General features: G+C 45.1%; 1 protein-coding gene across 1 annotated transcript in view; it reads left to right on the top strand.

Moving 5' to 3' along the window:
* sobpa (sine oculis binding protein homolog a) overlaps positions 1–17,074 on the top strand; it is a gene marked incomplete at both ends in the record, with an annotated part of 41,994 nt that overhangs the window by 14,083 nt on the left and 10,837 nt on the right. Inside the window, 4 exons of the mRNA XM_084451088.1 lie at positions 447–582; positions 2,237–2,452; positions 6,301–6,452; positions 7,787–7,810. Coding sequence (XP_084307214.1) covers positions 447–582; positions 2,237–2,452; positions 6,301–6,452; positions 7,787–7,810 — 528 coding nt within the window. The remainder of the gene's footprint in view (positions 1–446; positions 583–2,236; positions 2,453–6,300; positions 6,453–7,786; positions 7,811–17,074) is intronic.

Below are 17,074 nucleotides of genomic sequence, written 5' to 3'. Positions count from 1 at the left end.
TGGTCCTAGTCCTAGTGGTCATAGTCCTAGTGGTCCTAGTCCTAGTGGTCCTAGTCCTAGTGGTCATAGTCCCAGTGGTCCTAGTCCTAGTGGTCATAGTCCTAGTTGTCTACTCCTCACCCTAAAACAATACATCTTCTCTTGTTTTTTTTGCTGTCATAGAACATGATGCTTCACTTGTTCTAATAGAAGTCCCATTTGCATGTGAACATGTCATTGTATTTGAATGTATTTGTTCCCTTGGTGTTGTTTGCACAATTAGCTGACTCTGGCTTTAACACCAAAGTCAAAGTTGGTTATCAAATGTTACCATTGTGTTCTTTTTTCCATTCTTCTAACTGGTGTTACGCTACTCCTAAGTATGGCCCTGTCCATCTTGTTGAACACACATTTGAGTGTTGAGTGCTGTTTGTTGAGTCTGACGGGCGAGCTGTCTCTCTTCGCAGAGCTTCGCTGAGAACACCATGAACGAGCTGCTGGGTTGGTACGGCTATGACAAGGTGGAGCTGAGGGACTCGGACAGCCTGGACATGAGGGGCTATCCAGAGGGAGACGGTCCGCAGCACATCTCCGTCCTCAGAGGTGAGGGGGCAGCGCTGACCATCAGCAGGCCCTCACTCACTCACTCACTCACTCACTCACTCACTCACTCACTCACTCACTCACTCACTCACTCACTCACTCACTCACTCATCACGTCCTCTGGCCAGCGGACCTGGCGGGGGGCGGGGCTCCAGAAAGCAGGTTTAGTGAAAACTTGGAGTGTGCTAACCCTGAGATTGAATTGAACTTAATTGAATTAAATTGAATTGAATCTCAGGGTTAGCAAACTCTGAGTTTTCACTAAAGCCGCTCTCTGGAACTCCCCGCTCAGGTATTTATCAGGTGTAATTATTTGAAACACTTATTTAGTTCAGGTCAGTGCTGATGAGGTGCAGCTCATTGGGTAGGTGACTGATGGGGGCTTGAATTGTCTGGTTGATCATGTCTTGGTATTAACGAAAACAAAATCAAATACGTATTTTGACTGAATTACCAGCACTAGCTTTAAACAAGAGAGGAACACATCCTTTTAAAGGTGCAGTCCGCCACTTACAGGACTAGGTGACCAAACAATGGAAGCAAAGGAACTCATGCTTTCCTTGAAATTGTACATGCCAATAGCACTTATGTGTCTCTGAGTCACAATACAAGGTGTGAGTATTCAAATACTTTGTCAATATAGTATAGTATATAATATGTCAATATATATGATTCACAACCATATCATCTGTTCAGGCCCTGCCTACTGTTCGGTCAGGAAATATAATTATTTATACCACGTTATTTGAAGGGGTGTGCATAAGACTGACATGGCGCTGTCATGACACTGTCCACACATGAAGGAATCTTGTGATATGGAAATACGTTAGTGCACGCGTGTGTTTGTGCAAACATGCACCAAAACAGCCTTCATCACCATGCAACCGTGTTCAATTGTAAATCACACACTCTCTAAAATAACGGTCACATATGCAACCATTGTGGTGGCAGTCTGGAGCCCTGTAGGGGGCATAATTCACATGTGTGCGTGTTTTGTCTGATGCACACCCCTTCAAACAACGTGCTATCGAATCATTTCCCTGTCCTTCTGATCCTTATAGGCCGAGCAGAAGGCAGCGTGTGACTCGCCCTGCTGCTCGCATTGTCTGAACAGATTGTTGTCTCTGTCCGTCTGGCAAAAGTTCAACTTAATTGAGTTGAAAGTTCAACTTTTAATATTGGATGGAAATTAAATCCATAAATGACCTACTGTACGTATGCAGACATGTCACCTCCATTGTCCCTCAATGGATGGTTCCCATAGAGAATGAATTGGAGTTGACGGATGTGGATAAACACAATTAACCAGTGTGGCTGTTAAAACGGAAAAACTAGAATATACAGTAAACACTGGAGTGATCATTTAACACTTCACTTATGTAGCTCAAGGTCATCTGTCAAAATGTAGGAGTTTATGACATGTTTTTGTCATTGCCCATACTTTTAACTGTACTGTTAATCCTTTAAACAAAGACTGGACATCTACCCAAACCTTTAAACAAAGACTGGACATCTATCCAATCCTTTAAACAAAGACTAGACAAATAAAACTTTGATTGATTGATTGATTTATTGATTGATTGACTAGACATCTACCCAATCCTTTAAACAAAGACTAGACATCTACCCATGCCTTCCTTTTTATTTCTGTCAGAAAACTCTCTGCCCAAAGTCCCAGCATCGATGGAGAACAACAACGTCTCCCCAAACCAAGCCAACAGCTCCCAGGCCACGCCCACCTCCCAGGCCACGCCCCCCTCCCGCAACGGGCTGACCGAGCCGTCCACCTCCATGTCCAGCGCACAGGACCATGGGAACATGGCCCTCATGGTTCCCATGGTCCCGCCCCCTCTGATTAAGCCACCAGCAGGTAGGACATCACTACACACACATTATATTCTCATTATCTGAGCTGATGTAACTGTATATGGTTGTTACATTCATTTTGGATAAGTATATTATTATCTCAGATGGGATTCTTGGCTGATTTTATGCATAAGCTTTAAAATCAGATGCATAGTTTATTCTAAACAGAACCTGACAGCACTTGCTATGGCTAGACAACGTTTGAAATATGGTGCTCCAACGTCAGTCATGTACAGTAGGCCCTCTCTCATGAGTCTCCTGCCTGTTTAAGGTCTGTTCAATCCCTCCAGCACATTGCTGTTTGTAATCAGCCTAATTCAGTCAGTGTGCAAATAGGCCGAACATGTCGCAATGTTTTTGTTGAGTGAAAATTGAGTTCTGTTTGTGATACTAATGAGCTTTGCAGGACTTGTCTGGTCATGGAAGTCAATAATGTAATCTGAGCATTCTGTATTATTTGATTTCAATCTTCTAATTTATAACACATGGTCACCTTAGAAGTTTTTGATTGAGGAAATGTGTGTCTATACCATTTCAATCCCTTTTTCTACGTGCCATCCCTCTTGGCTCGACCCTCTACAATTGCTACTGTTATCTGATCATATGCTAGAGTCTCCAATCTAGCTCTGACCATAGCTCTGACCATAGCTCTGACCATCTAGCTCTGACCATCTAGCTCTGACCATAGCTCTGACCATCTAGCTCTGACCATCTAGCTCTGACCATCTAGCTCTGACCAGCCAAAGGGCCCAAAGGCTAATAGATGATCGCCCTGTTTATACTTGGTTCTAGAATGCGTTTTGGGCGATCAGATTTAAGTGGAAAGCGCTAAATACAAGCGTAAACAACTACCAAGACGCCTTGTGAAACATTTACTCAAACCATTTGCCCAGGTGGTCTGGGACGCATTTGACCTCATATCTAATAGTCTAAACGCTAATGCGTCCTGATGCGTCCTCGACAAAGACGTAACAGGAAAACGCGTCATCAATGCAGGAGAATATTTCTCCTTTTTCACCTTATCCTGCGCTCTTTTGCAAGTCGCAAATTACTTGTGATCTATCAATGGAATGGAAAGTTGGAATAGTCATATTATGTTCATTAGTTCTTCAAACATCTTCAGTTGCTTTCATGCATACTTTTTTCAATCTGCTCGAAGTCAAACTGACTGATTATTGATTTGTTTACATGGAGCAGTTGTGCGACGCGCACGCAGGCAGGAGTGAGTGAGTTACTATGGTTACTACATACGAACACAAGTGGTCAGCTGGACACATTTGGAGACGCATGATAGACACAGGTGTAAACGATGATGTGTCTCGCTGTCCACTTGTGATCCGATCGTCCAAAACGCATTTTAAAACCAAGTCTAAACAAGGTCTCAGAGTCTTCAGAACATTTGCTGATGATCATACTTTGAAAACCAGCACCATTAAATATATTGGAGGATGTGTCCAAATACCGTCCAAGTAGGCTATCGTGTTCAATGGGCCTTTGTTTTCTCAACCTGAAGTCCTACTGAGAAATCATCCAGGGAGACCACCAAACCTGTATTGAAATACTTTTTAAAATCCTTACAATTTCTTCTGCCAGGAGTGTCAGGTGTGTGTGTGTGTGTGTGTGTGTGTGTGTGTGTGTGTGTGTGCATGTGTTTGTGTGTGTGTGTGTGTGTGTGTGTGTGTGTGGTTAAGCCAAGTGGTTCCATTGTGCCAGACTAAAACAATTATGCATAGTAGATTGTACTATGCATATGTGGGAAACAACACTAATGACCCACACACGTCCGGTATAATGATAAACCGTGATTACATTTGATTACATTTATCGTGATAATTTTAGCATTAAAACCGTGCTTGATTGCCCCGCTTTTGAAAAACTCACTGTAAATACTTTCCAACATCAACCAAAGCTAGCAACAGTCTCAGATACTTATTATTTTAATGTTAATGCAAAAAAGTGCATAGTGCTGCTGATTTTATTTGTGGTTTTCAATATAAAACTTGGTGAAATTATTACAGTGTGTGTACCAGTAGTTTTAGAAAATCTTCAGCACATTTTACAATACCGCGATAATACTGATAACCGTGATAATTTTGGTCACTATAATCGTGATATGACATTTTCACACTGTTACATCTCTACACACATGCTGTAACCACGGTATCCCTCCGTCTGAGGAAGGGCCAGTATTACCAGGGGGGTGTTCAAATTCAGATAACTCTTTTCAACTTTTTTCAGTTAGCTTCGTATTCGCCGTGAACATTTGCAAACACAAGCGAACGGTCTGAGAAGGTGGTTTGCGGTGAACAACAATAGATGCTGGACTGAGGGAGATGTAATTGTTTGATTGATTGAATGAATGAACTGAATACCAGAGGCCCCTGTAATGTAACCGTTCAAAGAAAACATGTTCACGTTCGCCATGAACGTTCGCCTCTGCTTGCTGAATTTGAACCCAGCCCTGGTCAGTGAAAATGAGATATGGTCAATACTGTGGGCTCGGCCAAACGGAGATGAATTCTAATGCACATGTGCCACGACCCCAGTGACCTCACCACTGGCATGGCTTCACCCAGGAGGAATCCCCCCAACCCAGTAGAGAGGGGGAAACAGATGGTCCCGTTCCACAAACAGCTCAGCATCAACAACACCACTCCCATCCACACACACACACGCACGCACACACACACGCACGCACACACACGCACACAAACACACACACACGCGCACGGACGCACGCACACAAACACACACACACGCGCACGGACGCACGCACACACACACATACATAACGCACATAACATACACACACAAAACACACACACACACATGGACACACAGACGCACGCACACACATACACACACACACGCGCGCACACACACACACACGCACACCTTTCAACATGTCCCCCTTTTGAATAATTCATACACCCTTCTAATGTAACAGAGGGGCTTTTGAGGTGCAGGTACACTGGGTGATGGAGGTATTTAATATGGAAGCTGCATAATTACTTTCCCCTCGCAGATGTGAGTCTGAGTTCGCGCTTAACCAGAATCCAGAAAAAGCCCAAGGTATCGGCACTTGATCATCCCCAAATCAGTGGCCTTTTTGTACGAAAATAACGAGACGCTTTGAAATCAACAGTTATGTTTCCGTGTCTGTGCCGAACGTTAATTTCCAGTTGACGGCCGAGAGGTTGATATGGGGAACATAAATATCTCTTAAACCAGACAGTAATGGATGTGCATAGAAGAAAGGTCCCTGTAACTCCTCCACTAGCATTCACACCCCCAGGCTGAGAACTGCTCATCTGAAACATTAAGGACCAGGAAGGCATGCTGGGTCCACAGGGCTATCTTTAGGACCCAGGGACAGATTCCCTCTATTTGTGACTCAGGCTTCGCTTTAAAACAGGTCGCTCTATAGATCCAATAGGCCTAACAAGAGGTAAGAAGACTCCCCACAGTGTGATGAGTAGGTGAGCGGTGGTGACAATAGGGTCTCAAAATGCTAGTTCCCAAAAATGCTAGTATCCTTTATGTCTTTGCCCCCCCTGCACTTTGAAGGCCTACTGACACCCTTTCTTGGACCAATCATGCTACTTGTTTTAGGAAGGGCCGAGGCTGACATTGAGACCTTATGTACTTGTTTCTTCTCTGCCCCCCCCCCCTTTTAGAGTGACCTGTACATGCAGGTCAGAGGTCAGAGCCCATCATGTTCTGCTGTGGTCGTTTGGGCTCCTCCGCTAGCTGTCGGCTGTGCCTCCTTCCTCTTTACAAACACCTTCTGTTGTGGACCATTCAGCATTCTGTATTAAACTCCCTCTCTCTGATTGTTTTGTGGTCCCTCAGACGAGGACATGTCAAACATCCAGATCATGTGTGCCTGGTGTCAGAAAGTGGGCGTGAAGCGCTACTCTCTTAGCATGGGAAGCGAACTGAAGAACTTCTGCAGTGAGAAATGCTTTGCCGCCTGCCGCAGAGCCTACTTCAAGAGAAACAAGGTAAGCTCCTCCTCGGTCCCGATGTCTCGACCCACAGCGGAGTCTCACTCAGATGGCATGCATACATTTAGACGCAGCTCAGCGACCCCCACCATGATCCCTCCAACCACGCTGCCGTGCGGTCACCCAGAGCGCTGAGGAAAACCTGGCGACCGGAACAACCATTTGACTACACTTTACTAATGCTGAGAGCTATTGCAGTGTTAGCCAGCAGTATCCGTTACAGCCAACGGTTTAATTGGGCGAGCAGCTAACTCTGAACGCCGGTAGTGTGGAGGAATAATGGTGTTAACGCTGAGTGACATCACACTGAGGCGCTGCGTCCTTGAGCACTGACCGCTCGCCTCCCCCTCTCTGCCCTATCTGCCATGAAATAACCTGGGTCTGTTCTGGGCTTTGTTTACACATTGTAATTTACAGTTAATATCCATCATTTATGCTCTGCGGAGGGCAGAGTAAGTGGATTTCATGGACAATAAATATCACATTTGAGGTCACCTTTGAAAGAGCTAGGGTTAGGGTTAGGGTTAGGTTTTGGTTTAATGTCAGGCTTGGAGTTGTACCATGGGCCTCAGTGGACACGCCTAACCCTCCTCGATGAGAGGAAAAGAACGTCAAACATTTCTGCAGTGCATCAAGATTAGTCAGCCACAGTAGTTGTGAGGTTCCCTTAAATGCTCCACTTCCCTCACAGCTGCATGTCCACGGTAATCTACAGTGTGTGATGTTTGAACCCATGTTTGAACCCATGTACTGTAGCTTCCATTCAACCACTTTTGACATGAATGTGTCCCATCGACCAGCAGCTAAACTGACTAACCTCTGCTGAACATTTTGGTGGCCAAAAACTCAAAATGGTGTTTCTGAAACCAAGATACTAAATAAGATTGGTTTCTTAAATTAGCAGAAAAATCAATTCTAACATTTTTTTTTTTTACATGCCCGAAGTTGTAATTGCATCATTTTATTTTATTTTAATTTCAGCAGTTGTTTGGGTGAGCAGCCAATTAACTGTAGGTGCTTGGATATCTTCACGCCAAGTTTTTGTCCAGATTAGGCCTCAGATTAGGTTTTACAGTAGAGCACTGTTAGAGGGATCATATATGGAAACCATGGCTCCTGGTTTGAACATTGCATATTTCGAGACATGATTCAGTGAATTAACCATGAAGCCCTTCAATCAAGCCAGCTCAAACATGCATCAGTAATAATGATCAGTACAGACTGTCTTTCCAAAGACTACCCTTCCTTATTACAGTGTAAGTTACACAGTGTTTTTAATATTATCTCTGATAACTGCAGTTAAACAATGTGCTTTCTTTCTCAAACCTAAGCTTGGATATGTAAGGAATTACGCTGTGAGTATGAGATGCTTTTACCCCTCTTCCTTGTTTGTCCTCAGTTGATTTTTCATCCAAACATAATCACTTGATGGCACTGTATGCGTTTTTCTGCGTCCGGTAATCACAGTGGGGGTCCACGTTTTATCATGTAGAACTAGAGATAGATTTTCTTTCTCTGTTCACACTTTTCATTTTTCACAGCATGAGAATCAAGTTGCTCTGTGTGTCTGCGGGGCTTTTCCCACATCTGTTCAGATTCTTCAGTGTGAGATGTTTAACTCAATTGTCACAAGAATCAGTGTCTAGATTATTTTTTGACAAAAAGGGTTCTCAAAGAGTTTTTGGGTTGTAGCTAACTGAGAACCCTCTGAAAGAACCTTTTCGGTTCTTGGACGAACCATTGTTGGATGAAATGGTTCTATCTGAAACCAAATGTTTTTTTTCCAGACAAGCCTTTTATGATACATACTGTATTGACAGTGTTGTTGATGGCTCCGTATTTGCCTATTTGAGTCTACCTACCTATTGGAATTGAAGATTTTTAAGATTTTCACTTTTTACTTCTTTGTTCTTACACATGATAGCTCTACTGTTTATTTATTAACACATAAACAAACACACATTTAAGGAAAGGCCATAACCCCAAGCAGATATGTGTTATTCTAGCAGCCTTTTAGTGGGAGGGATCTGACTTCCTGTTCTGTGGGAGGAGGTGTGGAGCGGAGGTGTGTCCCAGCTCTCATCAGTGGGAACACAGATTGAAACATATTTACTAGTGCCGAGCTACAATTTTTTTTTGTTAACTATAGTACAATGACCGAAGAGATATAGACATACTATTGCAGTATTGTAACAAGGGCAGTCAATTTACTGTGTTAATTTGATTAATTATGCAAATATAAACACATAAAAATGCTAATTAATCATTTTAAAATTCTTCTTCTTCTTCTTCTTCTACTTATTATTATTATTATTATTATTATTATTATTATTATTGTTGTCGTTGTTGTTGTTATTACTATTGCTTTTTTTTAATGTACCGATTTTGCCCAGCTGACCCCATAGACTACAGAGAGCTGGCAGCCCAGGATGAGTAAGCTAAGTCTACCTCAGACAAATGGACAAACGTGGTCACAAAAGGAATTGCTCTGGACTGCAGGTCAAGTGCTTGGATAGAAGATAAGGGCTTAATGAAGCGTTGCAAATGACGTCCTCCAATGCAGCTACAAGACGCCACCAAGAGACACAATAGTTTAGAAAAGCTGAATACGTTGCTCAGATTGATTGATAGCCTGACACATAACAAGATATTGCAAATAATAATTTCATTAAACAATATATTGACTTCTAAAGCCACCTTTTGTAAAGTCTATTCAATGCTTTACTCATCTGCCACAGTAATGTAATGTCTTTTAATTGAAATATCTTCATTTGGGGGCTTTTCCCAGCAAAAAATTATATATGCGATTAATTGTGATTAATTAGATTAATTAATTATAGATCATGTAATTAATTAGATTCATTGTTTTAATTAATTGACAGCCCTAATTGTAACCCATTGACTCCCCCTCTCAATTGCCCTGAATCTCCACCAAACTATCCTTTTTATTTTTATTCATAAAACAGGCATAATCACTATAACGGAAGACATTAGCGTTGAAGTTGAAGTTAATACCGTATAAACCGTAGAAAACAGTCGGTGGTAGATTGCGGTAGCCAGAGAAACAGAGCTGTTGTTGCAAGTGTTGTTGCAAGTGCACTAACAATCCATCACAGAATGTGTCTGTCTGCTGTGGATGTCTACAAATCAGCAGTGAGACAGTTTGATCAGTTTTACTTGTTAACAAGAGGCAGAGAGCGCAGACACAAACAGCCAGCGCTTCACACAGGAAAGGCCTTGTCTGGTGTGTGGGCTCAGATTCTATATTTTGTCTCGCACTTGCACATTCATGTGGGCCGGGGCCATTTGAGTAAGTGATACCCACATGTTTCTTCCCTCACACACCCGCAAGGTTGGCCACAACAACAAACCCTCCAGTTTTTCCAACAAAAAAAAAAAGTGTCACGACTGAAAAAAGTATTGTGTGTCTGTTGTGTGCAGCCAGAAAGGGGAGCTTGCCCAGGGCAAGCGGGATGGGGCAGGGGGGCGGCCAGAGAGACGCAGGTGTCATGTTTCGTGAAATATCTACAGCTGCCTCGTCCGCGTAACCCAATCCGCTCCTATGGCCAACCCCAGCGGGGGTGGGAGGGAGCCGTGGAGGGCGGGGCTTCTCCGTTGGCTGTGGCGCAGCAGTGCCCGGGTCTGACAGGGAGTCAGCCATGTTCACAACACAGGAGGGCAGGAGAACACAGGGAGATTACATCTGTTTTCAAGTCAAATGGAAAAGAGGGATTGATTTTGTATATGTACTAATTCCGTGCTATGCTTACTGGATTTAGTTTGCAGGAGGATTACACTTAGTTGCAGGTACACACACTGCATACTACATCAGTTATATCACAAACCTTTGAGTCTCATAAAACTATCTCTAAAACATGAATGAAAGTAATATTTTCAGAATAGTATGGTGTGACTCAGCTCACCTGGTCCTCACCTCAGAGCCCTATGTCTGCTTCATTTCACTGAGGTCTGGACTCTGGTCCAACACAATCTCACAGCAATACTGACCATCACTCTTCTCTCATTAGGACTAGGGACTTTACATCCACCCACGTACTTTAGTGTGTGATGTACGTTAGTGTGTACGTTAGTGTGTGATGTACATTAGTGTGTGATGTACGTTAGTGTTTACGTTAGTGTGTACGTTAGTGTTTGATGTACGTTAGTGTGTGATGTACGTTAGTGCGTGATGTACGTTAGTGCGTGATGTACGTTAGTATATGATGTACGTTAGTGTGTACGTTAGTGTGTGATGTACATTAGCGTGTACGTTAGTGTGTGATGTACGTTAGAGTGTACGTTAGTGCGTGATATAGGTTAGTGTGTTATGTACATTAATGTGTGCGTTAGTGTGTGATGCACGTTAGTGTGTACGTTAGTGTGTGATGTACGTTAGTGTGTGATGTACTGTACGTTAGTGTATACGTTAGTGTATGATGTACGTTAGTTTGTGATGTACGTTAGTGTGTGTGTGCGTCCGACACATTCTGCACATTTTTTGTGCGCGTGTCCAGCACGGCATGTCTACCAAAGCCCACCACCAGAGGAGCGGGATGTGTTTTATGCTTTGTGTTTTATGCTTTGTACATACAGTAAAAACTATACTTAGTGTTGTACATCAAAACTATACTTGGGGGCCCAGACACCAGATTGGGAGACATACAATAACATACACACAGAACATCATTTGCAATGCTTCCTTTAAGCCTGTGTCTATTATCCATAGCAATTGACCTGCAGTCCATAGGGCTGACCCCAACAATTCCATTTATGGACCCTGATTCCAGCGCCAGTCTCACAGTCCAATCGCTGCAGTTGAGGGAAAATGTGGATCACAGGATCGTTCCATTCAGGCTCTATGGGGGTGCTGAATGTCTGGTTTTACATAGAATCACCTGGTTTCTCCCAATGAATCATGATATTTAGCCTATTTTGGTATAAATATTATCAAATTCTAAAATAACTCATGTGCTTCCGATAGATCTCTTTAGTGTGCTCTTTAGTGTGCTCTGTAGTGTTCTCTTAAGTGTGATCTTTAGTGTGCTCTGTAGTGTTCTCTTAAGTGTGATCTTTAGTGTGCTCTGTAGTGTTCTCTTAAGTGTGATCTTTAGTGTGCTCTGTAGTGTTCTCTTAAGTGTGATTTTTAGTGTGCTCTGTAGTGTTCTCTTAAGTGTGATCTTTAGTGTGCTCTGTAGTGTTCTCTTAAGTGTGATCTTTAGTGTGCTCTGTAGTGTGCTCTTTAGTGTGCGGTACCAGGCTATAGGCTAAACACATGCGGATGTCTGTGATGATATGCAAATTAGCCATCAGGACAGATCACTAGTCTTGGTTAAAAATCTGGAACAAATCCAAAGTTCATTTGGCCTTCTTGCAAACTCTGGCCTAACTTCTTCAAAGGAGTCTTTTTTAAGGTGAGAGAATATTCCAGCATGACTGAAGGGTGATTTGTTGTGACTGGCCTAGCCTGCTCATCCTATGCTGCCCGCTCTCCGTAGTCTAGGGGGACCACTGTGAAAAATCGCCATATATATAAAAATGATCATTTTGATTAATTTGTGTTACATTTTTAACACTTTAAAGCAATACATCGTGATATTTGGACCTTTACAAACATGTCTGGTGCTAATTCTCCAATTAGATTTACTAAAAGTAAGCTGAATCATCCAAAGAGTCTACTCAGAAAGATAATACATTGACATTTATTACCTTTTAAAACTTGCGCCCCCGGGACGCAGCATTCAGTCAAAGTGCGCATGTGCAACATTGTGCTTAAACAACACAGTAGTAGCTAACTATTCCGGCGTCTATGGATATCATGTGTTTTTTAGCTCAATGATATCATGGCGGAGGTGAGAAAACCGAAGCGAAACATCACAGAGGAAGCCAGAAAAAGAAAAAGACAATCTGATAACGTTACGACAGTACGACAGTGCACTTACTCGCAGAGCCTGTGGGGGCGCAGTTCCGAGAAAACGCTTTGTATTGCTTTAATATTTGCATAATTAATTTATCTAATTAACACATTGAATTGACATCCCTAATTTTGATAGAACATCTGTGCTACAGATTCGCGCTACAGTAGCATTTTTTCGACAAGGCGGCGTAAACCTGCTAGATGAAAGAGAAGACAGACAAGTCCGTTACATGATGACGACATGCATCAGGGGCGGACATCTTAGAATTAGAGGACGTTTGTGTCCTCAGGTCTCCTGGTCATAGCTTCACTGTGCTCTGTAGCCTCCAGGACCACCTAGCTATCATCACTCACCTATCCAATGCTAACAGACCTCCAATATCACTGCCATTATGAATTGAATAACTTTAATTTTTAATTTTCATACAGTATTGCTTTGAGCTAGTGCTGGTGACGTCTTTTGGCAGCTTCACTCAGACCTTCAATCTTTTACAGTCATAAGGTACAATAGATTATCAAGATGGCAACACTTAGGTTTGACAGGTCACATTTAAATAAATAAACACACATGTTCACATACACACACAAACACACACACACACACTCTCTCTCTCTCTCTCTCTCTCTCTCTCTCTGTCTCTGTCTCTCTCTCTCTCACACACACACTGACACCAGCATGTAGGAGCAGAGGAGAGCTATGTGTGTGTCCAGGATGTAGGAGCAGAGGAGAGCTATGTGTGTGTCCAGGATGTAGGAGGAGAGGGGAGCTCTGTGTGTGTCCAGGATGTAGGAGGAGAGGGGAGCTCTGTGTGTGTCCAGGATGTAGTAGGAGAGGGGAGCTCTGTGTGTGTCCAGGATGTAGGAGGAGAGGGGAGCTCTGTGTGTGTCCAGGATGTAGGAGCAGAGGGGAGCTCTGTGTGTGTCCAGGATGTAGGAGGAGAGGGGAGCTCTGTGTGTGTCCAGGATGTAGGAGGAGAGGGGAGCTCTGTGTGTGTCCAGGATGTAGGAGGAGAGGGGAGCTCTGTGTGTGTCCAGGATGTAGGAGGAGAGGGGAGCTATGTGTGTGTCCAGGATGTAGGAGGAGAGGGGAGCTCTGTGTGTGACCAGGATGTAGGAGGAGAGGGGAGCTCTGTGTGTGTCCAGGATGTAGGAGGAGAGGGGAGCTCTGTGTGTGTCCAGGATGTAGGAGGAGAGGGGAGCTCTGTGTGTGTCCAGGATGTAGGGGGGGAGCTCTGTGTGTGTCCAGGATGTAGGAGGAGAGAGGAGCTCTGTGTGTGTCCAGGATGTAGGAGGAGAGGGGAGCTCTGTGTGTGTCCAGGATGTAGGAGGAGAGGGGAGCTCTGTGTGTGACCAGGATGTAGGAGGAGAGGGGAGCTCTGTGTGTGTCCAGGATGTAGGAGGAGAGAGGAGCTCTGTGTGTGTCCAGGATGTAGGAGGAGAGGGGAGCTCTGTGTGTGTCCAGGATGTAGGAGGAGAGGGGAGCTCTGTGTGTGTCCAGGATGTAGGAGGAGAGGGGAGCTCTGTGTGTGTCCAGGATGTAGGAGGAGAGGGGAGCTCTGTGTGTGTCCAGGATGTAGGAGGAGAGAGGAGCTCTGTGTGTGTCCAGGATGTAGGAGGAGAGGGGAGCTCTGTGTGTGATCAGGATGTAGGAGAGGGGAGCTCTGTGTGTGACCAGGATGTAGGAGGAGCTCTGTGTGTGTCACGCCCAGCTCCATTGCAACGCGTCCCTCTTCATTCACACTTGGAGAACTTTGCTGGCCCCCTTGAGACTGGGAGCCCCCGCCCCTGTGTGTCCCTGGGAGGTCCCCCTAGGCCAGAGGGGGCAGAGTGTGTCCCTCAGAGGTCCCCCCAGGCCAGAGGGGACAGAGTGTGTCCCTCAGAGGTCCCCCCAGGCCAGAGAGGGCAGAGTGTGTCCCTGGGTGGTCCCCCCAGGCCAGAGAGGGCAGAGTGTGTCCCTGGGTGGTCCCCCCAGGCCAGAGGGGACAGAGTGTGTCCCTGGGAGGTCCCCCCAGGCCAGAGAGGGCAGAGTGTGTCCCTTAGAGGTCCCCCCAGACCAGAGGGGACAGAGTGTGTCCCTCAGAGGTCCCCCCAGGCCAGAGGGGGCAGAGTGTGTCCCTCAGAGGTCCCCCCAGGCCAGAGGGGACAGAGTGTGTCCCTCAGAGGTCCCCCCAGGCCAGAGAGGGCAGAGTGTGTCCCTGGGAGGTCCCACCAGGCCAGAGGGGGCAGAGTGTGTCCCTCAGAGGTCCCCCCAGGCCAGAGAGGGCAGAGTGTGTCCCTGGGTGGTCCCCCCAGGCCAGAGGGGACAGAGTGTGTCCCTGGGAGGTCCCACCAGGCCAGAGGGGACAGAGTGTGTCCCTGGGAGGTCCCACCAGGCCAGAGGGGGCAGAGTGTGTCCCTCAGAGGTCCCCCCAGGCCAGAGAGGGCAGAGTGTGTCCCTGGGAGGTCCCACCAGGCCAGAGGGGACAGAGTGTGTCCCTCAGAGGTCCCCCCAGGCCAGAGAGGGCAGAGTGTGTCCCTGGGTGGTCCCCCCAGGCCAGAGGGGGCAGAGTGTGTCCCTCAGAGGTCCCCCCAGGCCAGAGAGGGCAGAGTGTGTCCCTGGGTGGTCCCCCCAGGCCAGAGGGGACAGAGTGTGTCCCTGGGTGGTCCCCCCAGGCCAGAGGGGACAGAGTGTGTCCCTGGGAGGTCCCCCCAGGCCAGAGGGGACAGAGTGTGTCCCTGGGTGGTCCCCCCAGGCCAGAGGGGACAGAGTGTGTCCCTGGGAGGTCCCCCCAGGCCAGAGGGGGCAGAGTGCCTCTAGACGTCGCCCCAGAAATATGGCATCACCTTGAACACGCACACATCTTCACACACGGCTTCACACACATCTTCACACACATCTTCACACACAGCTTCACACACATCTTCACACACGGCCTCACACACATCTTCACACACGGCCTCACACACATCTTCACACACGGCCTCACACACATCTTCACATACGGCCTCACACACATCTTCACACACATCTTCACACACGGCCCCACACACGGCCTCACACACATCTTCACACACGGCCTCACACACGGCCTCACTGCTCCAACAAGCTCTGCCATCTACTCTGCATCCAGACGGAGGGTCAACCAAGAGGCTAAATAAAATAACACACACACTGAATGTGTGTGTGTGTGTGTATGTGTACTGTACATGTGTGTGTGTGTGTGTGTGTCTGTTAGGGATGTGCCGGGAGCCCACTATTTGTATTTGTATTTGACAGCTAATTATTCGGAATCGGATTCGTATTTGGAAGTGGGCGGGGCTTAAATCGGAAGTCGGTTCAAAACGGTTTAAACTGAGGGGAAATGTAATTTATTTAGCCTAATATTAATTGGCATTGCAATTGCTGTGCTTTCAACGCATCAGAATTGCTGTTTATATATTATTATTATTATTATTATTATTATTATTATTATTATTATTATTATTATTATTATCATTAATTATGAAGTATAATTCCTCCATCATCATCATCCTGTATGTCAGAACCCCACCACCACCCTTAACTGGGGGACATTCTACATTTAGTTAGAAACTGAAAAACATTTTTCTAAATCAAAATATAAGTCCTCATAGCAACTTTGCTAGAACAGCTATAGTAGCTCTATTTCTCCCGTGTCATAATATCTTATATATTATCTGCAAGCATGTGACACAGGCAGCGCTAGTAATGGTTTTCATAAACCCAGCAATAAACATGTATTACTATAAATATAATTGAAATTTATTATAAAATTAAATGTAGCCTAGGCCGAGGAAAATGACTATAGGCCTAATTGTAGGCCTATAGCCTACTCAAGTTTCAACAGTGCTTATACCATGGGTAAGTAGGGCATTGTAGTGAAATTATTATTATTATTATTATTATTTTTAAATCTGTTTAAATAGTCTAGTTTATTATTGTTATATCAGAAGGCATGGATCAAACATTTGATCAGTTGTGTTTCAGTTGTTAAAATATACTTTCATAATTATTTCATATTTCAAAATCGCCAGATATTATATATAGGCTAGTGAGAGCATGCGTAGCTGAAATAGCGTTAGCTAGATATACTACACTGAGCTAACAAGCTAGCTACTGGTCCTTCTCTGCTCAAACAAATGCTATACTTCACATAGGCTATTGCAGCAGGTAGGCTACGACAAGAAAACAAAATCCAATAACTGTCTCAATAAACCAGTTAACTAGGGACAAAAGCCCTCGGTGCTGCTTACATTCGTTGCCTGCCTACTATCTGGCTCCTCAGCGTGCTCCAAACTTTCTCTCCCTCTCCGCGTTGTCTAGACGTCTAGACAGACAGCAGGAGCGAGACTGCAAGCGCGTGCGCCTCTGTCTCTCTCTCTCTCTCCCTCGTCGTGTCATGTCAACAAGCAGACAGGCTGCTCATACAGTATTTGATTGTTCTCCCCCCTCCCGAATATTTTTTACAATATTCGTACAAATTTACTATTCGGGAAAAAGCTACTATTTGTGCTCATTCGAATACCGTATTCATATTCGGGCACACCCCTAGTCTAGACGTCTAGACAGACAGCAGGTGCGAGACTGCAAGCGAGTGCGCCTCTGTCTCTCTCTCTCTCTCCCTCGTCATGTCATGTCAACAAGCAGAAAGAACGTACGCGTATCGCTGGCTCATACAGTATTTGACTGTTCTCCCCCCTCCCGAAT

The sequence above is a fragment of the Borostomias antarcticus genome (genome assembly GCF_949987555.1).
Source record: "Borostomias antarcticus genome assembly, chromosome: 16".
Classification (NCBI taxonomy): Eukaryota; Metazoa; Chordata; class Actinopteri; order Stomiiformes; family Stomiidae; genus Borostomias; species Borostomias antarcticus.
Note: the sequence above shows the minus strand (reverse complement) of the source record. Positions and strands in the feature narration are given on the sequence as shown.